The sequence below is a fragment of the Mollisia scopiformis genome (assembly GCF_001500285.1).
Source record: "Mollisia scopiformis unplaced genomic scaffold LY89scaffold_27, whole genome shotgun sequence".
Classification (NCBI taxonomy): Eukaryota; Fungi; Ascomycota; class Leotiomycetes; order Helotiales; family Mollisiaceae; genus Mollisia; species Mollisia scopiformis.
Genome location: NW_017263607.1, coordinates 350,673 through 377,149, shown reverse-complemented (window position 1 = coordinate 377,149; position 26,477 = coordinate 350,673). Strand labels below are relative to the sequence as shown.

General features: G+C 46.8%; 13 protein-coding genes across 13 annotated transcripts; 12 read left to right on the top strand and 1 right to left on the bottom strand.

Annotated features, from left to right (window-relative positions):
• The first annotated feature begins 170 nt into the window (after nt 1-170).
• LY89DRAFT_689875 (pseudouridine synthase) lies at nt 171-2,032 on the top strand. The gene is made up of 2 exons (XM_018215989.1): nt 171-258; nt 306-2,032. The coding sequence occupies exons 1-2, from the start codon at nt 225-227 to the stop codon at nt 1,781-1,783; spliced, it is 1,512 nt and encodes a 503-aa protein (XP_018064350.1). The 5' UTR covers nt 171-224; the 3' UTR covers nt 1,784-2,032.
• Nucleotides 2,033-2,324: 292 nt separating this feature from the next.
• Nucleotides 2,325-3,343, top strand: LY89DRAFT_689873 (uncharacterized protein). Its single transcript, XM_018215988.1, has one exon. It carries the CDS (start codon nt 2,582-2,584, stop codon nt 3,236-3,238), a length of 657 nt encoding a protein of 218 aa, XP_018064349.1. The 5' UTR covers nt 2,325-2,581; the 3' UTR covers nt 3,239-3,343.
• Nucleotides 3,344-4,367: 1,024 nt separating this feature from the next.
• Nucleotides 4,368-4,852, top strand: LY89DRAFT_596982 (DUF636 domain protein; the record flags this gene model as incomplete). The annotated part of the gene is made up of 2 exons (XM_018209956.1): nt 4,368-4,419; nt 4,476-4,852. The coding sequence occupies 2 exons, from the start codon at nt 4,368-4,370 to the stop codon at nt 4,850-4,852; spliced, it is 429 nt and encodes a 142-aa protein (XP_018064348.1).
• Nucleotides 4,853-5,645: 793 nt separating this feature from the next.
• On the top strand, nt 5,646-6,885 carry LY89DRAFT_740401 (uncharacterized protein; the record flags this gene model as incomplete). The annotated part of the gene is made up of 4 exons (XM_018220583.1): nt 5,646-6,048; nt 6,112-6,662; nt 6,716-6,768; nt 6,822-6,885. The coding sequence occupies 4 exons, from the start codon at nt 5,646-5,648 to the stop codon at nt 6,883-6,885; spliced, it is 1,071 nt and encodes a 356-aa protein (XP_018064347.1).
• A 964-nt stretch (nt 6,886-7,849) lies between these two features.
• On the top strand, nt 7,850-8,788 carry LY89DRAFT_597226 (uncharacterized protein; the record flags this gene model as incomplete). Its single annotated transcript, XM_018209968.1, has 1 exon — nt 7,850-8,788. One exon carries the CDS (start codon nt 7,850-7,852, stop codon nt 8,786-8,788), a length of 939 nt encoding a protein of 312 aa, XP_018064346.1.
• Nucleotides 8,789-9,601: 813 nt separating this feature from the next.
• LY89DRAFT_596855 (DnaJ-domain-containing protein) lies at nt 9,602-9,850 on the top strand (the record flags this gene model as incomplete). The annotated part of the gene is made up of 1 exon (XM_018209945.1): nt 9,602-9,850. The coding sequence occupies one exon, from the start codon at nt 9,602-9,604 to the stop codon at nt 9,848-9,850; it is 249 nt and encodes an 82-aa protein (XP_018064345.1).
• On the top strand, nt 9,821-11,793 carry LY89DRAFT_267739 (uncharacterized protein). The gene has a single exon (XM_018206330.1). The coding sequence runs from the start codon at nt 9,925-9,927 to the stop codon at nt 11,668-11,670; it is 1,746 nt and encodes a 581-aa protein (XP_018064344.1). The 5' UTR covers nt 9,821-9,924; the 3' UTR covers nt 11,671-11,793.
• Nucleotides 11,794-12,736: 943 nt separating this feature from the next.
• On the top strand, nt 12,737-13,393 carry LY89DRAFT_675494 (uncharacterized protein; the record flags this gene model as incomplete). Its single annotated transcript, XM_018213515.1, has 1 exon — nt 12,737-13,393. One exon carries the CDS (start codon nt 12,737-12,739, stop codon nt 13,391-13,393), a length of 657 nt encoding a protein of 218 aa, XP_018064343.1.
• Nucleotides 13,394-14,305: 912 nt separating this feature from the next.
• On the top strand, nt 14,306-15,104 carry LY89DRAFT_675493 (uncharacterized protein; the record flags this gene model as incomplete). The annotated part of the gene is made up of 3 exons (XM_018213514.1): nt 14,306-14,335; nt 14,416-14,476; nt 14,737-15,104. The coding sequence occupies 3 exons, from the start codon at nt 14,306-14,308 to the stop codon at nt 15,102-15,104; spliced, it is 459 nt and encodes a 152-aa protein (XP_018064342.1).
• Nucleotides 15,105-17,499: 2,395 nt separating this feature from the next.
• On the top strand, nt 17,500-18,922 carry LY89DRAFT_740397 (uncharacterized protein; the record flags this gene model as incomplete). Its single annotated transcript, XM_018220582.1, has 2 exons — nt 17,500-17,947; nt 18,111-18,922. 2 exons carry the CDS (start codon nt 17,500-17,502, stop codon nt 18,920-18,922), a joined length of 1,260 nt encoding a protein of 419 aa, XP_018064341.1.
• A 1,060-nt stretch (nt 18,923-19,982) lies between these two features.
• Nucleotides 19,983-20,459, top strand: LY89DRAFT_267716 (uncharacterized protein). Its single transcript, XM_018206329.1, has one exon. It carries the CDS (start codon nt 20,092-20,094, stop codon nt 20,362-20,364), a length of 273 nt encoding a protein of 90 aa, XP_018064340.1. The 5' UTR covers nt 19,983-20,091; the 3' UTR covers nt 20,365-20,459.
• A 692-nt stretch (nt 20,460-21,151) lies between these two features.
• Nucleotides 21,152-24,616, bottom strand: LY89DRAFT_689867 (PIN domain-like protein). Its single transcript, XM_018215987.1, has 5 exons — nt 24,280-24,616; nt 23,678-23,714; nt 23,292-23,626; nt 21,707-23,246; nt 21,152-21,657 (listed from the first exon to the last, which is right to left on the bottom strand). The coding sequence occupies exons 1-5, from the start codon at nt 24,284-24,286 to the stop codon at nt 21,372-21,374; spliced, it is 2,205 nt and encodes a 734-aa protein (XP_018064339.1). The 5' UTR covers nt 24,287-24,616; the 3' UTR covers nt 21,152-21,371.
• Nucleotides 24,617-24,820: 204 nt separating this feature from the next.
• LY89DRAFT_675489 (Clavaminate synthase-like protein) lies at nt 24,821-26,229 on the top strand (the record flags this gene model as incomplete). Its single annotated transcript, XM_018213513.1, has 7 exons — nt 24,821-24,997; nt 25,048-25,107; nt 25,158-25,211; nt 25,261-25,277; nt 25,328-25,478; nt 25,529-25,754; nt 25,805-26,229. The coding sequence occupies 7 exons, from the start codon at nt 24,821-24,823 to the stop codon at nt 26,227-26,229; spliced, it is 1,110 nt and encodes a 369-aa protein (XP_018064338.1).
• Between the last annotated feature and the right edge of the window lie 248 nt (nt 26,230-26,477).

Here is a 26,477-nt window from a genome sequence, read left to right as displayed (position 1 = left end):
TTTGTAGTGAGGTTGTAAGCGAACGAAAGGGGCTGCATCCGAACGGAATTCTCCGGAGGAGCTAAAGAAAAGCGGTGGCACTACAACGGAGTAAGGCTAGCGTAATACAGCGCTCACCGCCTTCTATCCGGCAAAATGGTGCAAATTCCAGATGAGGGCGCAGAAAATATCAGAGACGATCTGTCGCAAAAGCTGGACGAATGTCCGCCTCAAACTTCTGGAAAATGACAAAGGGCAAGATCATGGAAGGCGTCTTCGGTATGTCTTGTTGTTAGCAGTCAAGTTCGCAATTGCTAATTGTCCAGCTATCAACAAACCCACTGGTCTCTCCTCTGCCCAAGTGGTGCGCGATCTGCAAACCTACTTCAACCCATCAGAGCTGTTCGCGCCTTGGCTAGAGTCGGAAACGAAGTATCGACAGCAAGAAAGTCATAATCAGCGGAAACGAAGGAGGGAGAAGAAGATCCAGGTCAAGATCGGTCATGGTGGAACTCTAGATCCTCTTGCTACTGGTGTATTGATTGCCGGCATTGGAAAGGGTACAAAGTCTCTGCAAGACTTCCTGATGTGTACAAAGGTTTACGAAACAGTCGTCCTCTTCGGCACAAGCACCGACTCATATGATCGAGTGGGAAAGGTGTTGAAAAGAGCTCCTTACGACCATATTACGAAGGAGATGGTGGAGGATACTCTTGGTCAATTTCGCGGAAAGTTCATGCAACTACCTCCACTATTTTCTGCGCTCAAGATGAATGGCAAGCCTCTCTATGAGTACGCTCGGGAAGGGAAGGAGATACCCAGAGAGATTGAGCGGAGACCAGTCGATGTTTTGGAGTTGGAGTTGATTGAGTGGATGGAGGGAGGAACTCATGAACATGAAGCACCAACCGACGAAGCAGGACACGCAGAAGTCAACGTCGCAAATAAGTTGTGGAAGCAGGAAAATGCTCTCCCTGCCAAGCCGAAGAGCACGGATGGTGCGGTGAAGAATCTTGAAGAGAGCCAAGTCAATGATGGACAGCATGGCCAGGCTTCGGCTGATGCTCTACCTTCTAAGGCTGCGGATGACACCGATGGTCTTACAGTTACGGGTGGAAAGAAGAATCACACAGCAAATGAGACGAACAGTCATGATGTGACCGCTAGCTCGGGCGACGATGATTCACACTTGACCCATGGTACCAAACAGGAAGCAGTGGCAAATTCAACAATAAAGGTCGAAGAAAAAGACATATCTCTACCACAATCTAGTGTGCAAGAGTCTTCCGAAGGTGCTACGGAGGGGTTTGGTGAAACGGCCAAGGTCGATGAAGGACGTGTAGAATTCGAGCAGGAGAAGAGAAAGTTAGTCGAGAACCAAGACGACCTTGTCCATGAGAGACCACCATCGAAGCAACGAAAGAAGGTAACTTCCTCCGAGGATGCGGTCATGTCTGGAGGCTTGGCAGCTCCCGAAGTAGCAGCGGACGCAACTCCAAATACTTCCACCACCGCTGTCAACACCCATTCAGCTACGACCAAGTCAGCCAAGGGACCACCAGCAGCTCGACTCCGTATGACTGTAACATCAGGCTTCTACGTACGTTCTCTCTGCCATGATCTCGGTGCAGCTGTTGGTTCCGTTGCGCTTATGGCTGAGCTGGAGAGAACCAGACAAGGCGACTTCGAGCTTGGCAAGAATGTCTTGGAATATGATGACTTGGCGCTTGGGGAGGATGTCTGGGGACCAAAAGTTGAAGCTATGCTTGAGGAATGGTACCAAAACCACAAACCTCCGGCATGAGATTAGATTCCTGAACTATCTTCACCGACAGCACTTGCAACTTTTCTATGTGTGGGGTTGGAGGAGCTACTATTACAGTTTTCACCGGAGGTCCTTATTCACTCGATGCGGAGACAGTTTGGCATAACTTTCAACTCAGATACCACGGGCAGGCGCATTTAAGTTCACGGTTGTATTTGCATTTCCATAAGTTGCATAGCGGGCTCTTGGCTGTACTATAATAGACGAAAAGCATGGACTCTTTGGGAGTATGAAAAGAGTCTACTTGAATTGTTCTGTCTCGTTGCGATGTGCCATCCGGTTTGTAGCGTGAAGTAGATCATCGTCCTGGGGTTTAGTCTGTGGATTTTCTTCCTAGCTATATGACACGCAAGGACTGAAGTTGACCAGGTCAGTGTCCTTTCTCCTATGATCTCAACTCTTTCGTAGTTGATGAAATTACGTTTGTAGTACGTGATTCGGGTCGATTGAGGAAGGAAGGAAGGCTCTTCAGCAACTTTTATCTCACACACGCTCTTATCTTCAGACAAACTATCAAGCTCCGATGAAAATAATTACAGCCGATCCAGTATCGCAACCTGGTATGGCCCTCCACTGCTGCAGATTCGTAAACAAATTGACGTCCTTGGCCAGTCTCCTACACCACCAACTATTTCGATTATTCGATGCCAGTGACCGCTTTCACGACTGCACTGGAGAGCCGGCAACATGTGTACGGGAATGACACTTAGTTATCAACCCTGTAACCACAGGACCATCCATTACTCAACCAAATGTACGGACGACCAATGCCTAGAAATGCGCCAATTCCCCATAACCTTTGTCAACGGATATTGCACATCATGCATGGGATCAGATCATTCGTCTCATTCAGGCTCTATCAACACCATCGAGACTGTGGATACTGATGTATCCTCTGATGTCAAGGCAATTGGAGATAAACTCGATACCTTGATCGAATCTTGCGGAACCATTGCTGGGGTCGTCAATTCCGAAGCTCGAAGGCGCTCTTCCATCTCCAGCCCCGTCAAGGTCGTCCAATTTGCTCGCGAAGTCGGACTTCGACCAAGCGATATCAAGATCCCCATCAGCAAACCGATCACCACAAGCAAGGAATCGAAAGATGGCAATCCTTTGACGAGAGACATCACAGCCCCGATGGCAGTACTTCAGGAAGAGCTTAACAAGTATTTTCAGTTCTGGCGTACTTGCTTGAATGAAACCATAGAGCGGCAGTTGGCTGGCAATCCTGATATGAAGGCGGTAAAGGAATGTCTCCATGCCTCTTACCAGTGGTTGGACGATAATACGAGCAAAGCGTTTGAAGATGCTGAGAGATTGGTAACCTCAAAGTGCCGGGAACGTGTATATCTGGTGTGTTTGTTTGTCATCACGGCCTTCTTCTTCGGGTTCTTATTTGGTGTGTGGTTCAACAATGCTTGGATGAAGGTCTAGCTGGTGATGGTGATGGTGGTATGGGTATCTTCTTCTGGGTTGCAATGCAAGATCTGTGGCTGAGTGTACACGAAGAGGGCATATCAACTCTGTAAGTCAGCACCACCATCATTGCTGCAATAGACGATGGGTTCCCCTCATTGAACATGAAAATGAAGCATTCCAACTAGCCTCTACGACCTTACTGGATAGCTACTAGGCAGGTAAATGTCTTTCCTTTCTCAATTCCCTAGGCCACAAAGCTGTGCTTTATGCACCACAATGTGAAGGCATGAGAGTGACCAAAAATTATGCATTCGATTATTGTCTGTTTCCCACAATGATATCAATTGAATGAGACTGTCGAGCAATAGATTTCATGTGTTTATCAGGTAAATATCAAAATTGCTCAAAGTAGGTAGAAAGCACGTGCAAAAGAGTGGGCCCGTCGCATGCACCTCTCTCAGTCATCAGCACCTTGTGGGATACCACCAGCTCTATAAACACTGCGATGCCACCTCTCTACCCTCATATTTCTTCTCCTCCTATTCTCCGGTCAATAAGTATTAATCGGAATGCCTTTCCAACGACAAGCTTCCACTTCTCCGACGACGGCGTCGAATGCAACTGCGGGGTAGCTTTATCCTACGCCGCGATGGACACAACGATTCCAAATAGCTGTAGCCAAGAAGAGGCATTCTGGAGTCCATCCAACAGATTCGGAGCTCTCCATAGGCCCGCAGCAATGTGGAATCATTGCGGCGGACAGGCAGTGTCCTCCCACTACTGCAGGACAGCGCAGCTCCTGCTCGGCCAGGATGCGATCCGAGAACCCCTCGTTTGGTGGATCTGATGTCCGGGTCGCAGAGGGGTATAAGTACATATTTCGCCCCTGCTTTCTTTCTGTTTTTCTTTCTTTTGCATCAATTGGACGAGTCTCGAAGAAATCACCGTATACGAATCTATCAACGGCGCGAAAAGCTAGACATTCCTGGTATGTTTCCTCGCCATATTTACATTCCTTAGGGACTTCTTCCCCCACAAGAGAAACCCTCCTTTCCTAGCTCTCTAAACTGCAATAGCACACTTCCGAATCCTAACTATGAGTAACTATTCGCTTAGAAACCGTCTCCCAAAGCAAACCTTCGAAATGACCACCAAAGGAAGCTGCATGTGCGGAGCCGTCGAATACGAGTTCACCGGTACCTCTCTCCTTACTCCTCCATCCGCAGACCTCACACACTGAGTGCTCATCCAGGCGAACCCGCAGTAACCGCCCTCTGCCACTGCACCGACTGCCAAAAGTGGTCCGGCGGAGCCTACACCTCGAACGTGGTGGTCCCACGCACCAACATGAAAGTCACGAAAGGCAACACGCCTGTTGTCGGAGCGCTCAAGACGTACGACGCCGTTGGAAACTCGGGAAAGATCAACAAGCACTTCTTCTGCGGGACCTGCGGAAGCAGTCTGTATACGGAGCTGGAGGTCATGCCGGATGTGGCTTGTATCAAGGCGGGTGGGTTGGATGGCGGGAAGGCGGATTTGGGTCAGGTTGGGGTGGAGTTTTATACCAAGGATCGGGTGAGCTTTGCTAAGGCTATTGATGGTGCGAAGCAGGAGAAGGTTTTTGGTTAGATGGGTTGGAGGGTGGAACATGGAGGTACGGTTGATATTGTGGTGTATACTTCTAGACATACTTTTAAAGATGGTCTTTTGTCTTCTTTTGCATCAGCAATCAAGCTTCCGCAAGACAAGTCACATCTGTGAACTTTCTGTCCTTTTTTCTCTTTGCCCAAATAAGCCGCGTTCTGCTCTGCTCCGTCATTCTGCAAAGCAGTAGTCCTTTTCTTTCTTCATCCGTCGTTATTGTTTGTTTGGCACTTATCAAGCTCAGGTGGCAGAACATGGCACAGGGAATAACGAAACGAGGAATAGTCTAAGTCTATGACCTGAACGAAGTGTCTTTTGACGTGTACATCCGTTGCCACATTCGTCCAAGATGCAGCTCCGTATTCAAGTCTCACTACCATTGCCAGCTTTTTGCGCATCGTGCGCGAAATGGGCAAAACAACAGCATTGTGCAATTTACGCAATTCGCGCCAGTTGCTAAGAGATGAAAGATGTCTCGCGGCACATTAATCGAAATTTATCGCAAGAGTACAGTAACAATATAGGTTCCTCTTTGCAGCAAGACTCACGGAACCAGTGTGCAGTGATTGCAGATTAGCTTAAACCCGTAACTTGATTGCGAAGAGAAAGACGCCCTGGGGTTTGGCATGTCCAGCCGAGAAGTGAAATATACAATGCATGCCAAGTCTCGGACCGCGCTCTCCGGCCTCATGAACAGCAGACATAAAGAGGATAGCTCCAACACGTTTGTTCCATGACACTAGAAAATCTATCTGCACAATCTACAACAAGGCTTGCGATGGATCCATCCAGCTTTAATGGAAAGACGGTCTGGAGCTGGCCAAGGACCCAACCGGTCTCTTTCACAGAGGAGACTCAAAAAGGCAAATCTCAGTCCCGATTCAACACATTCGAATACTGGAATTACGACTTGGGCTCAGGTATAGACCCTGTACTGAACGCGGAAATTGTTGAAGAAGACGATTTCAGCACATGGCTTAAGCGTCAACCCGTGATCAAATCCCCCTCTAGTAGTCTGAGACTTGTTTTCTTCGTGCAACCTATCAGAAGCGCGATCCCTTTCAAGAAGAGTAACTTTGAAACGATGTGCGAAATCTTTGGTCTCCCACCTGTGGAGTTGCACTGGGCATCTGATCAGACCGGCGCGTGCGGGATGTTTGTGACGGAAGGAGACGAATATAGTGAGTTTCCTTCCCTTGGCCTCGAACATTGACTTTGAATCATGCTGAAACTAATAACGAAAGCTGTAATTTGCTCTCAGGATATAAATTCGTCCGCTCTCGCGTGTACAATTAGATACCAGTCCGCATCGAACATAACGAGCGGGTACATACGAACATCGTTCCCAACAGAATTCCAGGATCTGGATTTGACTTCGCAATACCATGCATGCCCACATCCGATTCTCATACCAGTTCTGCTCATCGAATATGCAGTCCGAAACATCTCGGTGAACATGTACAACATTTCCTCCGAAGTCTGGAAAATTAAAGAGCAGACTATGCGTGAAGACCTCCCGACAGTTGAATATAAGAAATTATCTTGTCGAGCAAGCGACATTGCTGGCAAGCTTATCATGAAGGCATCTGCTCTGGAACTCAATCTGTTGAGGCTCAATACTCTGGAGAAGAAGTTAGCATATATGGATACACATCTACCAAGTTCGAGCATGCAGAAATTGAGCACACATTCTGTGGCACTTCATAGTAGGATAGCATTCATAAGCAACAGCGTGGAGCATGCACTTTTGCTACGTGAGGCCTGGGTGGAACGATGCCGGTTTTCACAGTCACTTGTAAGTCTACCGTTTCACTTTGTCCTCCAACAGCAATATTGACACTGGAGTAGCTTTCAGACCTTATCGGTCTCCAGAATATGTCCCCTGTAGGACAGGTAGTACCGTAAGTCGTTCGGTTCATCTACCCATATGGCCTCAAGCTAACTCAAAACAAAGGGTATGTCCGCAATGTCACCCCTCAGCCGGATCAGATGGACAACCTCCCCGATACGAGATATGATGGAGGGAATGCTTCTTGATATAGTAGTGACTAAGTTCTGCTATGATCTCGATTATGAATTCCAATAATGAATTATTTTGTACACTTCTCATGAATCAGCAAATGGGTTAGCGCAAAGATGACGGCTGAAACACCTTCAATCACAAACAAGCAATTATTTCGCAACCGCTACTTATCAAACCGCATCTCCCGTCTTCATTTCTCTGATAGAACAGATTGAAGCGCTGAACGGGACTTATGACGTCTAACGACCATTCAATTCTTTGTAACAAGCATCAAGTAGTACAGTTCGGCGATGCCATCCGTCCCAGCGCTTCGGGCCGCAGCCTGGGGTTCGTGGCTTGGTTGGTGGCTTATTCAATGCGGAGATAGCTGAGTGTCACTTGGGATTGGCCGTCCTACTCGATCGCATCAAGGACTCCGGTGAGGTGTGGCACATTACGTGCTTCAGGCTGCCTTTTCGGCTTGCGACAGCCCAACTTGCTGCATTCTTCGTGGCTGTGGAGTGTTAGCCGAGTCTCATAGCCTCCATGATTGGGATATGTTACCCTGCAGTGACCACGAGTTCCTCGCTGAGCTGCGAGGCTGATGCAGTCCAGACTAGCGAGTGTGTGACATACCCTTGCCAACACTTTTGTCTCCTTTGGTACACCTGCTCAGCCTTCCTGATGGTGTTTCCAACATTGGTCCATATAGGTATCATGAATGCTCTATCTCGTCAAAATAACCTTCTCAATCTACAATTCACGAACAAACAATCGAAGTCTCAACAATCATGGTTGTCAACACTTACTATTCCCGTGAGGCAACGTTTGCCCAAAGAAAGAAGTTGTGGAATCCAACAAAGACCCTGGAAATTATCAATCCCGACCCCGGCTACCAATGCATCACTTGCATGGGCTATGCCCCCTCACAGCGACGACGCTGTCGAAACCCAATCAGACAAGACAACAAAACAAGCATCATGGACACTTTAGACGAGATATCATATCTCGACCCTGCCAGTCCCGAGGTCATCTCACGATTGAGGACAATTGCTTCCCGAGCGCTCTGTGTGAGGTATCATCAAAACCAAGCCGACGAAATCGTTATGCAATGGAAATCTAGCATTCAACAACTACCTGGAAAATGCGAACGAGAACCGACCAAGCCGATGAGAAGCAGCAAGAAGCAAGACTCTGTAAAAGATGAAAGTGTTGAAGACATGAAGAGCCAGATACGAGAAATGCGCGAGCTTTTGGCAAAGTTGCAAGATAAGCAGCAAGAAAATGCAGAAGATCGACGGAAGTTTGACCAAGGGCAGCACCGTCAAGAAGAGCAAGCTAGGAGAGCTGACGAAAAAGAGCGCAGACGCCGGAAGAAAGAGCAAGAGGAAAGAGAAGCGAAGAGGCAAGAAGAAGAGCGGCTGGAGAAAGAGAGAAAAGACAGGGAGAGGAAAGAGCAGCGCGAACGTGAGCAAGCAGCCTACAGTGAACGCCTCCGTCAACGAGCCCAGAAGAGACGCGAAGAGCGAGAACGGGAGAGAAAGGAGAATGAGCAGAAAGAGAAAGAGCAATGGAGTCAGTTGTGGACCAAGTACGAAGCGCGATGGGTACAATTCAAGTCTTCTGCATCATCAGAAGCAGCTTTGCGAGACTCTATTCCTTGGCCAGTCAAGTCGGGCTCATACCGTGATGTGAAAGCTTCAGCTGTCGAAGAGTTCTTTGAGAAAGCAGTGCCGAAGGATTCAGGGATGGCGAAGAGACTGAGGAAGGAGTGCATGAAGTGGCATCCTGATTCCATTTCTCGTTCGCCGCATGCGGATCGGTTTACGACGACGGATAGGATGATGGCTGATATGATTTGTCGGGTGGTGACGAGCTTAATTGATAGTTCTGCTGGAAGGTCGGCTGAATTTCTTTAGATGATCCTCTCGGAATCTCGTATGTTGTTCTTTGATATGAGGATGGCATTTTTCTTTTTCTGCAGAATTGTATTATATAAGTTGGGAGTGAAGTATTGTATTATCAATCGATTGACTGTATTATTTCCAATTTGTTTCACTGCAAATTTCAATCTTCTTTCTTGGAGGTCAAGTGGTAGAATTCCTTATTAGCGAGCGCCAGAAATCTGATGGCACCGAAAATGGCTGCAGTACAGTACCAGCTCGAAGTGCTTATCAGCTTAGAATTGATTTTCTCATACCTGATTTTCTGTCTGAAAGAGTATTTAAGATTTCATATCCCATTACCCGTCCATGCTCATGGGAGCAGAGAAATTGTAGGCTTGTCATTTTTGTCACATGACCTTCAGTCACGTACTAGATTAGTCAGCTCCTTCGGAGCCTAAAAGGCCCAGCGGAGCTAAGCCTTTCAATCAAGCCTTTTCAACCTCTTAATATCACAGGCTGATCGCATAGCAGTCACGTGGAGCTAGCCTTACCTAGCGCTCCAGCGCTCTCGGGAACCTCCAAGGTTTTCGATCTCCTTGCGCCTTGCCTTTTGAACTAAACAATCAAGTCAGTTTGACAAATTCTTTCTACCTTCGCAAAGATTCAATACTTTTTCGATCCCAACAATCGTCGTGGGCGATCACACAGGTCGCTAAAGTCTTGATCACCTTGATCGCATCACTCCCGGGAGAAACCAAGGCTGAGCTTGCATGTTGTTGGAGTATAGCTTGGGGAAAAGGCCTCTTCAGAAGACTCAGAAGCCATATTCGTTTGACATCAGTGACGATGCCAGCACCGCCGACGGAAGATTATTACGAGCTCCTCGGACTGCATCAAGGCTGCACTGAGAAGCAGATCAAGCGTGAATACAGACGTTTGAGTTTAAAGGTTCACCCTGACCGTTGGAGTCCCGATTCAACAAAGATGGCATCGGCTCATATTGCTTTCTCAAAGGTATGTCCGGAACTTTCGCTGTGGATTATGTGGGTCAAAGCTTACCATGGCAGCTCGACGACGCATACAAGGCGTTGGTAGACATTAGCAGCCGACGGGATTACGATAGTCTGTATTACAAAACTATACGACAAGCTCGAGCTCACTTGCCTAAAATGAATGCGGAATCTCTTCTGCAGAGCTTGATCAACGATGCCTCGCGCAACTCACCGCCTCAAGGTGCCCAGGACAATCAAGACAATGTCCAGGATCACATGAAAAGGGCGAGAGACGAGGAAGTGCGTCAACAAGAACAAGAGAAGAGAGAACAGCAACGTAGAGCGAAAGAGAAGGAGAGGCAAGAAGAAGTACGAAGAGAACAACAACGTAAGGCGAAAGAAGAGAGGGAGAGGAAAGCAGCTGCAGCACGTGCTGAAGAAGCGAGAGCAAAAGCACAGGAAGCCCACGAGGCTAAGCTGAGGCAAGGATGGACTAGGATGTCGCAACGATTCGATAAAGACGCATCCAATCTTTGGGCAAAGATAGACGCGCTCGACGAAATCCTTAACGACTTAGACAAAGCAGATAAAGTCAACGAGCATCGCAGAGGCATCTGCCATGATAGTTCAGGGATTTTTGGAATGAGCAAACCAATACCGGGCTGTCCAGGCATATCAATTGAACAAGAGTACAGTGAAAGAACCCTTCTCAGGAAAGCCGTCATTAAGCAATCCGACACATATTGGACAGAACTAGCCGCACTGGAGGCTAGAAGGGAATCAGCGTGGCATAGGATGGACCTACTACAGACGGGGTGGGATCCTTTGTCAGCCACACGTGCGAGCTATTACCGGGATAAAGCAGAACGGGATCGGAGGATGCGAGACCGCAAAGCTGCAATGCGGGAGAAAGAGGAAGCCAGAGAGTTGGAAAGAACAGCAAATATCGCGACGGTCAATAATCGGAATAACACTGGCCATACCTGCAGCATACCCAGCGTCTTTGGTTCAACTCCTGTTTCAGCTTTTAGTACTTTTGGTACAGCCTCTCAAAACAGTGCTTCTACTTCAAGCCCAGGCTCTGGTCTTTTTGGTACAGCTCCAGCGCCAGCTTTTAGTACGTTTGGTGCCGCCACTCAAGCAAATACCTCAGGCTCGGGCACAGGCTTTGGCCTCTTTGGAGGAACTCCAGCTCCAGAGCGAGCTCCAGGTAGCGCCATTTTTGGTACACCCCTTAAAAGCAGCAACTTCGCTTCGAAACCACGCTCTCATACTTTTAGTTCAACTCCAGCTTCAGCTTTTAGCTTCAATGCAGCTAAAAGCAGTACTTCCACTTCCAATCCAGCTCATGGTCTCTTTGGCTCAGCTACAGCTCCATCTCAAGGTTCTAATGCGTCTGGTACAACTTCTACAAGCCGCACTTCCACCACCACTTCAAAACCAGCCCCTGGCATCTTTGGTTCAACTTCAGCGTCTAGTTCATTCGGCACACCGTCTCAACGCAGTACCTCCACCTCAAATCCAGCCTCTATTTTCTCTGGTAGAGGATTCAGCTTCTCTGATCCTCAAGCCGCGAGCACCCACAGTCCAACCCCGAGTATTATCAACAGGCCGTCACCAGGCAACCTCTTCGATTCGAACTCGAGTGCCCCTAGGTGTGCCCCTAGGTCCAGTGGGTCCAGTTCAACCCACAAGCCTACCTTTGGTTCAGAAGCTAGTACCTCCAATAAATCCCCTCAACCTACCATCTTCGGTTCAATCCCTGGTTCCTTTGCTTACCGTGAGCGGGCCAATACATTCGATCAAACCACACACTCCAATGACTTCAGTTCAAGTTCCAGACCCTTCCGCTCAGGTTCTGAGACAATCTTTCGTCAAGCAAGACAAACAAATAACTTCTGGCCAGACTCGGACTCAGATTAAGCGACATACTCCAATTGCAATACTTTGTCTTCTGGAGAACGAGATTCAAAGTTATGGGCATCAACACGGAATTCACTTACGAGTTTGGGCATTTGAGGATATTCGATCTAGGGAGACGATACATCTGCGAGTGTTCTTTGGTCGTTCTGCTGAAGAAGGCGCGCAAAGATTCTTACTTCAGGATTTTGCGTTGTTGCATGCCAGTTCGAGGTTCTTGTATACCTAAACTTGGTTCCTGAGCCACGGTTATCGGCTTCCCAAGAATATCAGCGTGTACTGTACGATGTCATAAAGAAGCTCTGTTGGAGTGTCAGCTAAGATTTTTCTTTTTCTTTTCCGCGATTTACTGTCTTGTTGCACGGAGTTAAAGGATTTGGGCGGAACGGATGTACAATTACGAGTTACCGGACTTGTGAATCCAGAATTGAACACATAAGACTGCCGTATGCTTGTCTCAATTGAAATTTTCCACACAGAGAGTGACTTAGGTATATGCATTGCTTTGTTGAGCAGACAAAACTCGCTAGTTATGAAATTCACTACTGGAACTAGGAGCAGGCATTGATTCTACCGACTTTGAGAATCTCAAAGAAGCAGGGCAAAGCATTGAAACTGAGTCTGAAAGGCGTACAGCAATCGAAGCAGAGCAGGAAGCAAGACCAATAGGTTTTGACCAAAGGAGCAATGGTAAAGGAGTGTTTGCGCAAAGGAGACTTCCTAACAGTAGAACCATTGGAACGTACTAGCCTTTCTACTCTTTTGACGTCCTTCACACAGAACGTGAAGAAGTATCCGATATGATTAGATCTTGTGAGGTATTTGTGTTATGATCTTTGATGAGCGGGAAAGAAGAGGTATATATAGGCGACTAGGTCTCCTTTAATTTTCAAAAATCTCAGCAACTTCACGGAGTACTTGAATTTGGTCTAGTTACGGTTTGAGATATGTAAGTTCCATTCGTAGTTTGTCAGTTTCAGGTCTGCCTAACATTGTTGAAGTCTCCGAAATCTTGATTACGACAGCTGTTTCGAAATCGATCTGCACACACTCCTAACACCTCGCCGTCATGTGTGTAGGATCTATTGTGCGTCACAGCTGTGGCCATGTCATGATACACTGGCTCTCTCAATGCGATGAGAGCGATTGTCAATCAAGAAGCCATGTGGAACGCCAGTCCCGTGAGGTATATCATAACTCGAACGTAGCTAAGTCCGGGGATAGGTGCTGGCCGTGTCAGAATCCTTGGGAGAAGGCAAAGATGGCTGCCATGGAAGCCAAAGACAAGATTCCCGAGGATATCAAGAATCTAGATTCGAAGCTTGAAAAGCTTATTCAGGCCTGCGAGCTTAACACCTCCGAAGTAAAGTCCGGTTCCGACACCGTCGTCAAGGCTCTTCAAACTCACAAACCCGATATCCACGCTAAAGGCCTCACCAGCAGCAAGCAAGGTCTCCAAAAGGCTGCTGCAATCGGTATCACGGCTCCCATTACCTTCGGCCTCAAGCTGCTCGAGGACGATATCGCAGAGCTGCATAAGGTATTCAGCAATCAGATCGCCGCTCTCAACATCTCAGGTTCTGAAAATGCCATTGTCAAGAAGGTGCTTACCGAGGGTTGTCAATCTATGGTGGATTCTGTTGCACACAAGCTTCGTGAGGCGCAAGCCAACATCGCGAAGTCGACTGATGGTGCCGTTGTGCAAGTGTTGGATTCCTTCGTTTAACTTGCAATGTCGTGCAGTGGATCAAGTTTGGAGAGCTATTGAAACTGGCTTGGTATGCGTGGTCTGTACGGGATGGAATGCTGAGACTTGGGCGAGTTTGCGGATAATTGCTGCTGTGTTCATACTGCTTAAAACCAGCCAGACAGTTCAACTTACGTAGTAGACAACCAAATATGTAAACTTCGAAGCATAAGAGCCTTGCAGTAATCTGGTTTACTCTGTTGATCGTTCCTTCTGTAGGAAAAGTTAAGTACATCAGCATTAGACAACAGTAACCAAAAACACAATGGTTAGCTGGCTTGTGTTGATCGTGCTAGAGTCTCAATCATATGTTCTAATCCATACATAAATAGTTGCTGTTTATGAATAGGAACCCCGGTATTCACCAATAGTATGTGCCATTCACGAATGGTAAGGTGTTTACGTATGGTAAGTCTAGTTCATGAATGAACAGCGCCATTGGTGAACAGCCCGGACACTTCAGCACTTCAGCACCTCAGTACTTTAGCACCACAGCTGTTAGCTCTCCAACAGAGCCGCTATTCTTCTTGGAGAAACCTAAGTTGAGATGCTTGGTGCATTGCAGTGCTGGAGTGCTGAAGTGCTGAAGTGGTAAAGTGCTAATAAGATTATGCTTTCATTTCCGGGCTATACATCTGTGGCGTTGTTTAGCTATAGCTAATTTAATATTCTCTAAAAATTTATAAAAAGCAAGAGCATTCATAACCTAAAAGTGCCATACATAAACACCTTGCCATTTATGAATAGCAAGGGGTTGCTTCATAAACAACAGGCTTTGCGTATTGACTAGAACACATACAGCTTGCAAAATTTGCCTATTGAAGCTTCTCTTTTGGTCTACCGTAACTTGTGTCAAATGAAATTTCACAATAAGTTAACGCTAGTCTAGAAATGGCATATTGTTTAGGCGAAGAGTTCCGAGTGCGCTTTGCTTCGTCTATGACTTCGCTCCGCTTGTTCAACTTCGACATCTCCTCACATCTCCTCACAACTGCGGACAGACAACACTCTCAAGAGTGAAAACTCAGTACAACGATCTCCCCTTTGTGGGAGCCATTCCTTGTAAGTTCAACGTGCAGAATGCTATCTTCAAGCTTCCCTAACATTCTATGCAGTCCTTTTGCAATTGTGTAACAGGAAAATCAGTAAATAAAACAACGTCAATCCCTCAAACTCTCCATTATGTGCTCCGAAACAAAGCGTCTCTTCCGATCCGGCCATGCCGTCGAACATCCTAAGGAAATCTACAAATGCGGACCATCGACCTGCATGACTCCTGGCGTCCAACAAATCACTATTTCAGACGCGTGCGAATCGTGTAGATGCAGTCCGGATGCTGATCAACAAATTTCGCGCCGGTATTAGCCCTCACCTAGAAAAGCTTAGACGCGATCTGGCACACGACCTGAGAGTAGTTTTCAAAAGCTCGGTTGACAAAGTGTTCCTTCTACATGCTTTGTCTGAGTCCGACATTAAGAAAGACATCAAGAAAGGCGTGGATGACTGCGCCGACTCTCTGGCCCTATGCGTAAGAGAGCAGCTGGATAAGCTCGAGAAGGCGATCATCAACGGCGTTTTTGAAACATACATGGAGCGATTGGAGGATCCATTTATCGAATGGGAGTCCATGTTCGGCGAAGAAGCTTGCGAGGTGCTGGATAAATACACAAACTCAACCTCCAGCTCGTAGTTTGTGCGGGAACTTGTGCGAGAACCGAGTTGTGGAAGATGTTGGGAGCATAGTAGAAAGTCTGTGAATACCGAGAATGGTTGGAAGCATTGTATGATTCATCTTGCTTAGACGGGACTGGATTGTTCTATATGTGGGTGTTTTCAGATAGTCGACGTGCAATCTGGAACATCTTCACGTAAGTCAATGAGTTGACTTGTGAATATTGTGAAATTTATGATTTTGGCTATGCTCTTGGTTCAACCCCACCGCTCTTTCCCTGCACCGAATGCACACCCACTCACTTCGTTCTTTCCATAAACCCACAACCATTGACATATTTTCACTCCACAACTCATCACTCACTTCCATCTCAACCACAGAACGCACAGTTATCTTTATTCGGTGCAGCAACAGCAGTAGGGCTGTGCAAGCATCGAACCATTATTGCGCAATTCCGAGAGGCGAACTTCTCCACCGCTACATATTTATACCACCAAAGAGCTTTACCACACTTCAAAAGCCAGATCTCAAACTCTCCGCATTACGACGCATTACCCAGAATGTGTAAAATCAGAGCCACCAACTACGACAACTGCTATTATCGCATTCACTAAAGATTAATAATTCACCAATAAAGCGATGGGTTTGCGAATAAATTATTTTACGAGTAAATCGGAACAGTGCTCTTATTCACTATGAGACTGAGAAGCTTAGCTATTTTCCATCCTGTGCTCATTCTCTACTGATTTAATTCACTCACCCAACCTTACTACTCTCCGAACCGTTCTCCGCGGCTAGTGAATCTATAAATTCACTTTTTTTGGTCCTTTGCTCTCCGTTTTCTACTCTCCGCCTTCCATTCACTTCCTTCGGCCCCCGTCCTCCATCCTCCGTCCCCTCTATATAAACACTCCTCCAGCCTCTCTATAATCCGCACAAAAACGATTTTTAAACAAAATTAACATAAGAACGAATAGCGATAGTATTTAGAGTATTATTTTGGTCGCGGTTTTCATTATATAAAACTAGTGTAGTTTATTATGCTACGCTTTTTTTATAGCGTTATTTACTATAAAAAGTTATAAGGTATTATTATTATTAATTAAATTGTTATTAATAATAATTGGGTTATTATTATCAAGTCTTAATATTATTTTCTTTGGAAAATAGTATTATAATTTATTTCGATTGCTTTACTTTATTTAAATCGAAAATTTATTATAAAAGCTTATTAAATAATACGCTGGCGCTAACTAAAATATTAAAAAAATCATAAGATTTAATCTCACAACATATAATATATTTTCAAATTTTGGGTATTTTAACTACTTAATATAATTTTATAAAATTACTATCACATTCACTAAAAATCAATAATTCATTAATAAAGCAACATATTCGCGAATAAATTATTTTACAAATAAATCGAAACAAATCTTGTGTTCAATATCTTAGACCATTGCTTACAACAACGAAAAGTCACGGAAAATGATCGATGTAATCTCAAAATAGATATGCAGAGTACTTTATTCCTTGCTCGATCTATAAAAAAGGAAAAAGAAGCTCTCTTGGAAGGAATTAAAGTTTTACAAAGTGCACTATCATTTTTTAAAGACGGTCAGCGAGCTGTAAAGGAAAGAAGAAAACAAAAGCAGTTGGACGCCATTACCAAAGAAGTAATAGATAAAAATGCTAAGGAGCCTCCAATCGAAAAACAGGACTTCGGCGAGGATACTAAGCATCAGATGGCTCTAGATGGAGTTATTAAGAATAATCGATGGCAGAACCCTTTCGCGAAGAAGAAGTATATAGTAATCCCGAACGAAGATATACACGAGAAGCAACCTCCAAATGCGGTGGAGTCTGGTAGATCTGTTTCTGGGGAAGGATTCAAGAGGGGTCTGAAAATGCCACGTTGTCTCTCTGGAAGCTTTCTCGCACTGCTTTGAGAACCAGCATGGTCAAAGCTGTTAATACTAGAGCTATCAGAGCTGTTCTGATCATCAAATGTTTTGATAGAACCCCAGGAAGAAGTGTTAATAGGATCGTGCTTGTTCAATGAAGGCGCAAGTTCAATTGACATAAGTCTTCATGCAACTTTACACAAGGAAGCTAGCGCTTCTATGCCATTGCTTAAGTAAACAAAAGCCCGTAACCAGAGGTAAATAGGTGCGGCCGCCTCTAGAACTAGCTCTTGCTTCGATCTCTCGCTTCGATAATTATATTTACAAAGAACTTGCACCACAACGAAGATTCTCCACGACGCGTCTTCAACGTAAATCGAAAGCTGCCAAAGCATTGGAATCGTACAAGAAAGATCTGGTAAGTTTACTCTAACAATCCCCGCAACAAAGCTAAGCCCCGTTCGGCGGTTAACGTGAATTAGCTCGCAACCTACCATAAAACCGCAATCATGTCGACCAGAGCAGCTTCCAAACGCAAGCTCGGAGAAATCACATCCAAAAAATCCAACAAGTCTACTACATCATCCAACATGACCCTTGTCATCGACCGAACAGCCGCTGCGGAAGCCTCTGAGATGGGCGATTGCCCGGATATTGACTTTACTTACCTGTGCAACCACACCTGGAACGAGCATGTTTACGCTTGCCGCACCAAGGCCATTGCTCGCTGCCCAACCGTTATCCCCCGTCCCCTGTTTGCCTGCATGTTCTGTAGTCCCCCAGGAGCATCTGAAGTTACCCAAGAGACAATGCTCAAGGCCAAGACCCTGGGACCCGAATTCGAGGCTTTTGTCCAGGGCTTGATCAAACAGCGCAATGACGCGTTGGTCAAGGTCACGAACGAGAATGAAGCTTCGAAGGTGAACGAGGAAATTGAAGAGCTGAAGGCAAAGTTGAGTAAGTCAAATCCTGCCAATGTTTCGTTTTTCATTTTTCAAGTTGCGCTCCTCGCGACTTTCCTCGGGAGCAGCTCATCACAGAATACGCGTTTCAGCTGTTCTTTCGATTAGCTCTTCCGCTTTTAAATCTCTGTCACAAACATGTACTAATTCTTCTCTAGAGGAGACCCAGAAGGAGAGCGAAATGAAGGGTACCGCCTTGGATGACCTTAAGAAGCAAGTCGAGGCCTTTTACGCTCGCAACGGAGTTCCGGCCATTCAAACTATCGCCAATGCAGCCCAATCCACCTCTAACGGCACCCAAGGCAGCCCCACCACTTCCATGAGCATCTCATCTGTTCTGAATAACATCGTCGTTGTTGAACTCTATGAGAAATGCGGCCACAAGATCGTGATCTTCGGTTCTGCCCAAGGCGCAACCCTTGAAGGAGACTCAGCAGTTGGTTCCGAAGAAGCTGTCGTCCTCAAGAAGAACCATTGTGCCAAGTGCCTCAAGTTCATGACCAGCTCAGAGCGCGAAAAGATCCGCGAGTGTGCCAAGCGAGTTCAGGAGAACTTCGATCACATGTTTGACACCTTTGATACGAAGTTCCGTGTCGAGACCGAGGATGTTGCAGAGTCCTCTGGCAAGTCCAAGGCTATCGTCGGCAAGTTCTTCGCATCTGCAATCCAAAATACGGTTGAGGAGTTGGATGATGGCTTTACCGAGCTTGTCGATTGGTTCTATGGTGTTCAAGTCTCCGATAATATCACCGCGATGGAGCTGGCGTTGAGACAGGGCGACGAGGCCGAGTTCCTTCGCAAGTTCAACGAAATCGAGGAGAACAAGAAGGAACTTCGTAGGGAGTTGAAGAAGACTTCTGTTACTCTCGGAGAGAAGGTAGTCAAGGCTTGTGAGGGCAGTGTCGAGAAGTGGCTGGTGGAGAACCAAGCTGCTGCTGGCCAGGGTGGAGAGGATACCGAGATGTTGTAGAGACTCCTGAGGGAGACTTGAAGCAATGGGGGATTGGAGAAGAGAATAACAATGTTTGTAGGACTAGGGGCAAAGAACGAAATCTTTGCCGTCAGAGAGCTGCATTATCACAGACGATTATACTCTTTGCTAGGCTTTACGATAGCAAGAGTTAATGGTAATTCACACTTCAAATTAAAGAAATGCTTGTCCTTCCCTTAGTGACTTTGAAATCGGTCCAAATACACTGCTTATATGATAGCTAGGATTGAATTTAATTCACTCTTTAAAGTAAAGAAATGCTGGCCCCCACCTTGGTGAGTTCCATATCAGTCCAAATTCCGTGCTTGTACGGTGGCTAGGGTTAAATGCATCAACACTTAATGGTGCAAATTGCTCGTCCTTGCCTCAGTGACCTCGACCTCAGTCCAAAGACACTGCTTGTCCAATAGCTAGGGTTAATGATAATCAACACTTGATATTGCAGAAATGCTTGTCTTCAACATGGTAATCTGGACCTCAATCCAAATACACTGTATCTACAATACCTAAGGGTAATTGTAATTAACACTTTGGAACATAGAAATGCTTGTCCTTGCCTTAGTGACCTCGTTTTTGTCCAATAGCTAGGGTTAATGATAATCAACACTTAAAGGTCCAAAAATGCATGTCCTTGCCTTAGTGACCGACGTCAGTGCAGTAAGACTAAATCCAAAGTCTCATCTCAAGTCGCGTAACGCGTTCACCTAGTTTCCCCCTTCAACAAACGCCAATCTCACACCCACCCAGCTTTCGACACCACAAAGCAGAAGTGGTCCCAACGCGTAAGTTCTCCATTCTTTCTCAACTTGTCCTTGTCCCCAGCTAATATCCGACTCAAAGAACTTTATAACTCGAAAAGTCTGGACGGACAGCACTACCAAGGGGCAATCACCATGGCCTCCTCCAGTTCCACTACAGACCCAACCCTCACCAACACAAGACCTCAAACAAGACCAGGTACACAATTTCCCCTCTCTCTTTCCCCCCTTTCTCCATAAAAACTAACGCGTCCCAGCAGCGACCCGACGAACCTCCTACCCACCCGTAACCCTCCCCACCAACACCATCCCCCGCCGCACCACCTGCAGCTGCAAATACCAACTCCTCCAATACCAAGGCTGCAACCACCGCATGCTGGTCCTGGACAAATGCCCTGGCTTCGGACCGGGACCCTGTATGCCCGAGTACGAAGGCAAGGAGTTATTCGTTACGGATTGTGTGTCCTATTTGCTTTGACGGTGAAGAGGTTATCGAGCCGGAAGACAGAAAAGGGAAAGGCAAAGAAAGGGAGAAGGAAGGAGGTCCGGTTGGTGAGGGAGAGAACAACAACGGGATTCAAGCAGAACGTAAGGTTGTTAGTGGTGGTGAAGACAAGGCGACACAGACAGATACTAAAGAAGTTCCACTCGCTGAGCCATTGACCCAAGACTTCCAACCCTCATCCACCAGCTTCCCGACCCCAACACCCACCGCCGCCCTAAGAATCGCCAAACTACAAACCCTCCTCTCCAAAACGCTCGTAACGCCCCTAATCACCGAGGCTTTCGGAAACCTAAACAGCAACCGCAGCTGGCGGTACGGCTACCACGTCGACCGGGAAGTACAAGCCGCGATGAAGAGCCTGGAGACCGCGTTCCGAGCAGGTGACGAAGAGAAGATCGAGGAGCAGACGAGCGAGGTGCTTAAGGTGCTCAAGACGTACCGGGTGGCGGATGATCATATGCATAGAATTGTGGAGAGGAAGTTAGTGGAGCGGTGCGAGGAGGCTGTTAAGATGTTGCTGGAGCATTTGGGTTGAGGGAGAAAGAGGGATTTGTTTGCTGCGTTGGTTGTTGGTCTAAGGATCTGGTTCTGGATGTTGAGTTGATGAAGGTCGTATATGTGTTCAGGACATTAGCTCCACCAGCTCTGCAGTGTGTATAACAAGAGTGTGTAAAAGGAACATAATTGAAGCCGCTTCTCAGGCAAAATTTGCCTGTCTTTATTCGTGAACAATCACAGCTTGCTCACTTTCAATCCAACCTTCATCACCCTACTTTCCGGATTGTGAAAGAAGCAATATTTCAAGGACAATGAAAGTTTCTCAAAAAAATGACAAATTGCTGTCCATGATACGATAAAGAGCACAAGTAGGAAATCACAGAGCGTAGAGAAGAGTTGCACTTGCAAATTTCAAGGTTGACAATCACTCAGGGACAAGAGGATTATGGGTTGACGAACTTTATTCTGTATAGTAATTCTAAAGTGATGAACCTCCCGCATAAGATCAGTAGCAGCCACAAGCTACACCGACCTCAAGACTTCATGGTTGGGACATAGTAACTATGAAGGAAGATGAGTATCCATCATAATTATGCTGATCCAATCAAGTGGCGATGAAGTCCATGGAAGAATCCTGCAAATGAAAGCCGCCCAACCCGGGATATATCTATCTTCGTAGGTCGAGATACGCCTTAGCACTGACCCAAGCAGATTTGTCTGTCGGATTCATCTCATCTCCTAGTTGTTCTACTCCAGCACAGACTGCATCGAAGAAGTTGAAAGCGACGTCAAGATCTTCTGGGAAGTTGACACTATGTGGGAGATACCTCTCAACATACTGCGACTTATTACTCTCGCGTTCTTCGGGAGTCCAATCAACCTTGTAGAAGTCGTCGAGGTATGTCTTGACAGCGATTCCAAGACTGGTATCGACATCGGTACAAAGAGGTAAGCTATAAGTTGTTAGCATAGATGCAAGAGGAATTTGAGAGCAAGTCTTACCTTCGGCCTAGACGATCACAGTCATGAACGGGACGAACAGCTTGAGCGTTCAACAACATTGATGCAAGAGCGGCTTCGAGGAGATCTCTATCCGTCTCACGAACTGCTTTGATGATAGAGTGGAAGGAGAGGAAGTTCTTGCTGAGAGGTCCAGTGTAGCCGATACTTGCGTGGCGTAACTTGAGGAGACATGCAGTCCGACCGATGAGAATGCAGTTAGCCTTGTCTTCATCTGAGCCTCGCAAAGCACCACCGATCAAGTCATTATGTCGATTACGTGCGTTAAGAACTTCGAATCGGATCAGCTCTACCGCAAGGAAAGCTGCTTCTTCGATGTGATGAATGTCCTTATGTGCTTTGATAGTGGGCCCGATTGACTTCAATATTGCAGCAAGTCCTTTTCCGAATGGAGTCAACTCATGTTGATCATTTATGTAGCCTCGAAGATGCAGCAGTCGCCATAAGACACTCGCTGAAATCTCAGATTTGCCATCAAGTATCATATCTGGTTTCCTGAATGTCTTGGCACGGTTCTCAGGATCCTGCAGGGAGAACACGGCGAATGAGAATGTTCCAGGAGTCACATTCAAAGTGGCGCTTAGACTATTCAGGTCTGCACTCTTCATGCCCCATGTGTCCACTCTCTGGTTTGTCTGTGGTTGGAGATTCCTGTGGACAAGTGTCTGCTTAAGACCGTCATCGAACCAGAATTTCATCACAATCTCGTAATGCTGGATAGCCCGGTGGATTCGAGAGGAAATCAACGCAGCTGTCGTCTCTTTCAGTGGTACCAAATCTCGCGAGACCAATTTCTTGTACTCGTCTGAGATGACACCATCCAAGGTAGGAAGAACGATCAGTTCCCGATGAACGAAGCAGTTCATGATTCTAGGACCAATCAAAGCCTTTGAAAGATAGTGGTAGAGCTCTGCTGGGAGTTGCAGACCAAGGTAGAGGTGGTTATCATTAGTGAGGTTATCGTATTCTCGAATTGAGATATTTCCTTTCTCATCCACTGTGATGCAATGCTTGACAGCCATCTTTGCTTTGCGGAACTTATCCAACCAGTCGGGGTCTCGTTTTTCGAGAATGTCGTGGAATGAAACACACGTGTTTTGGACAGATTTGTCTGAGGTTCTCAAGAGGTTGATAGCATCTGTGAGGGTATATGGTTGTGAGGAGATGATGCTTTCGACTTGAAGAGGTGGAAATGGCGAAAGGAAGGATGTGCCGACCATGAGGAGGGCGTCAGCAAGCATCTCGGGAGTAGTGTTGAGTTTTGCGGCTAGGTCAGATCTGATGATTCCAGTGAACATCTTTTTCTCCCAGTCGGCAGAGGTCGGTGGGTTGAACATGCTGTCGTGGATGTCGTAGAGAAGTAGCTCCTTTGAACCCATGATGCCATCAATGTATTGGGTCTCAAGTTTGTCCAAGTATGCCAGCTGCGCACAAGCACTGAATGGTGCAATTATGAACTCCATGTTTCGCTCAGACAAAACTTCTTGCAGTAATCTGTAAAGATCTTGTGCTCGTACGGAACCTGAATACTGTGAGCAAGAATTTCTCGCACAGGAAACGAGCTTACCTGAAGCACCAAAAGCTCTAACAGCATCTTCTGGTTGGTTCTTGCTATACATATCCCAAGCCTTTTGTGTCTTGTTCAAAGCTGCGCGAGCATGACGAAGAGCCATCTCCTCCTTGCCAACGACAGATTGCCCATCAAAGACAAATAAAGGTCTGATCCTGTTCTCCTTCCATTGATCTAAATCCTTCTCGATGTGCGATTTCAGAGCTATGGGATCTCCGCCAAGGGCAGCGAGCAATGGTTCGTGAGTGGGAGGATCATCGAGCATGTGTTGTAGATATGAGGTAGCTTCGACACCAAGGACAGCATTTTCTAGATCGGAGAAAGGTGTAGAGCTATGGGTATGTTAGATGTAGTTATGAAGAGGCGGGGTATGAGAAGCTTACTAGATGTTTGAGCCAACAGAAAAATCACTCTCTTGGACTGTATGATCGAGGTTAGCATATGGGTAATTTCTCTTTGTACCACGTTCCGCAAGCATGATTTCAATCCTGTGACCCTGTCCTTTGGCATAGGCGTGGAACTCCTCGGAGAGGGCGCCAGCGTGATCGCGCTCCAATCGGTCCATGAGCAGTTCGTAGCAGTTCTTCTTCTTGCCTTGTGCATCGATTGTCCACTGTGGGTATTCTTGCGGAACTGGGGGTATCGGAGCGCCTGGGAACGCATATGGGATCATGATAGTAGGTAACATAGCTTCTGCAGATCCAGGAGATGGAAGAGGCATCGGATTGGATGGTGGGTAGAACTCCATGGTAGAGGAGTTCATGAGGAGGAGAGGTTCATAGGGTGCTTTGAAGTTTCTCAGCAGTCCTGGCATCGTGGGCGTCTGAACTTGTTCGATTGGGACGTAGGGTTCTTTGAAATCCGCGATATATTCCATCGTGCGCTGTCGTTCTCGTGCCGCCATTGTGGTTTGCAGTGCGCAAGCAGTGTGTATTGTGTTGTCGTGGAGGGGCGGCGGGGAGAAGAATGAAAGTTGTTCACTTACGAGGCATTTTGGCAAGAGCGTATGCAGCTACCCAAAGCTGAACTGCGTATTGCTGAAATTGAGGTGCTCTTTCTGGATCCGCTCAACTTCGAAATTTGTGGTCAAAATGGCAAGTGCGACTCACTTGGCCTTAACCAAAATTGACAGGAGGCTGGAGGGACGAATTGATTGTGGGATGGGTTTCTTATTGGAATTTAGTTTTTGGAGATGATGTAGAGCTGAGATTTTAGAGGCAATGAGGTAGATAGCGATTGTGGAGGCAAATGCGAAGGTGAGTGAATATTGGTGCTAAAGTTGAAGCTGGTGGTGAGAGTGAGGACAAATATTTCTGAGATCGTCGTGCTTTGTGAACCTCGAGCTTCTCCAGGCACGGTTGGGAGATCTCAGTGGGGCTTAGCGTCTGCAGGGATCAAGGGTTTACATCATGACTTTGCACGTGATTCTCGATAAACCCATCGGCCGTCTCCGCTGCCCTTATCAGCCTCCCTATGTCTTACCTGTCAGCCAAAACATCTTCTACTTTTGAACAGTACTTGCAATCATGACAGTAACGAACGGCACAAGTGGTTTGATTCCTGTCATAGATATTTCAGGATCACTTCCACAGAAAGAAGTTGCAAAACAGCTTGTCGATGCTGCTGCCACTTATGGATTCGTATACATCAAGAACCTGGGAAAAGACATACCTATTGAAGCAATAGACAGCATCTTCGATTTGGTATATAATTCAGCTACTCTCGTTATCATAGATGCTAACACTCTCTCTAGTCAAAAGAATTCTTCACCTCCCCTTTAGAAGTGAAACAGCCATGCAAGATCCAAGAAAATGTATGACCTAGAACTTCGGAAGCACCACTTCTTGACTGACCTATGCCCAGAACCGAGGATGGGTCGGCATGCATGCTGAGACACTGGATACCAAGAACCAAAAAGTAATTACACCTTTCTTAACCTCTCAACGCTTGCTGACTTACTTTCCAGAGAGGTGATTTCAAAGAGTATGTTTCACCAAAACCTTCATCTTTTGAACCCCACTTATTCTCTTCAGAGCAATGAACCTGGGCGAATTCGTCGACGGCAAAGCTCAACAACCACTTCCTCCATCCTTTGCAGCTCGAGAAGCAGAAATCGACCAATTTCAAAAATACTGCCATGGCCTTATGATCAAGATCCTAGTTCTCTTTGCCATTGGACTAGAAGTACTCCCCCTCCTGTCCCTCAACCTTCTACAACTCTAACACCAGTACAGGTAGACCCCTCCTCCGGCGGTCCAGACTGGTTCTCTTCTCGCCATATCGGTGCCGGCCCCTCACCTTGTACCCTACGACTGCTCCACTACCCTCCCCTCCCACCAGACTCGGATTTCCACCCCTCAGTCGACATCCGTGCCGGCGCTCACACAGACTACGGTTCCATCACCCTCTTATTCCAACGACCCGGTCAACCAGGTTTAGAAATCATTCCTCCATCAAGCAGTACGCTCCCTTTCCATCCATCCTTTCCATCCCCTACTGACAAACTCTAGTGGACTCCCACAACTACACCAACACCGCCTCTTGGACGCCCGTCCCTGTCTCCCCACCCACAACCACCACCGACCCCTCCCCACCAATCCTAGTAAACATCGGCGATCTCCTCTCCTACTGGACAAACAACCTCTTCAAATCGACCGTCCACCGCGTAATCTTCCCCTCCACCAGCTCAACCTACTCCTCACCCGCCACCGACCGCTACAGCATCGCGTATTTCGGCCATCCCCTGGGGAGCACAGTGTTAGAGCCCGTGCCTAGCGAGCGGGTGCAGGAATTAGCGGGGAAGGGCGAGCAGAAGACCGTCGAGGGGATGACGGCCGAGGAGCATTTGATGAGTCGGTTGAGGGCTACGTATTTGGGGATGTATCGGGATGGGGAGGGGAAGGAGGAGGTTAGGGAGGTTGTTGCTTCTGCGTGATGGGCAGAAGGGGTGAGATATGAATCGAAGATTTTACGAATCAGCTGTTACATAGTATTTCACCAGTCACATAGCACGCACACAAACACATGATTTTGATTTCCATCCATTGGCTAGAAGAAGAATCATCTAATCCACGAACGAACGAGAGCCACCTCATGCTCACTCATCAATCATCTCCATCAATTCGCAATCAGAGGAGGAGCTTTCAAGCCCACACGCTCAAAACTTGTAAATACCATGACTAC

What these genes read in the sequence shown, in the direction of transcription:
- LY89DRAFT_689873 (XM_018215988.1), top strand. Translation starts at nt 2,582, where the DNA reads ATGCGCCAATTCCCCATAACCTTTGTCAACGGATATTGCACATCATGC.
- LY89DRAFT_689875 (XM_018215989.1), top strand. Translation starts at nt 225, where the DNA reads ATGACAAAGGGCAAGATCATGGAAGGCGTCTTCG. An exon ending in GATCATGGAAGGCGTCTTCG is followed by an intron (nt 259 to 305) that starts GTATGTCTTGTT and finishes CTAATTGTCCAG; the next exon opens with CTATCAACAAACCCACTGGT.
- LY89DRAFT_267716 (XM_018206329.1), top strand. Translation starts at nt 20,092, where the DNA reads ATGCCCTGGCTTCGGACCGGGACCCTGTATGCCCGAGTACGAAGGCAA.
- LY89DRAFT_689867 (XM_018215987.1), bottom strand. An exon ending in TCTGTTGGCTCAAACATCTA is followed by an intron (nt 23,627 to 23,677) that starts GTAAGCTTCTCA and finishes ACATACCCATAG; the next exon opens with CTCTACACCTTTCTCCGATC. An exon ending in TAGAGCTTTTGGTGCTTCAG is followed by an intron (nt 23,247 to 23,291) that starts GTAAGCTCGTTT and finishes CACAGTATTCAG; the next exon opens with GTTCCGTACGAGCACAAGAT.
- LY89DRAFT_267739 (XM_018206330.1), top strand. Translation starts at nt 9,925, where the DNA reads ATGAATGCGGAATCTCTTCTGCAGAGCTTGATCAACGATGCCTCGCGC.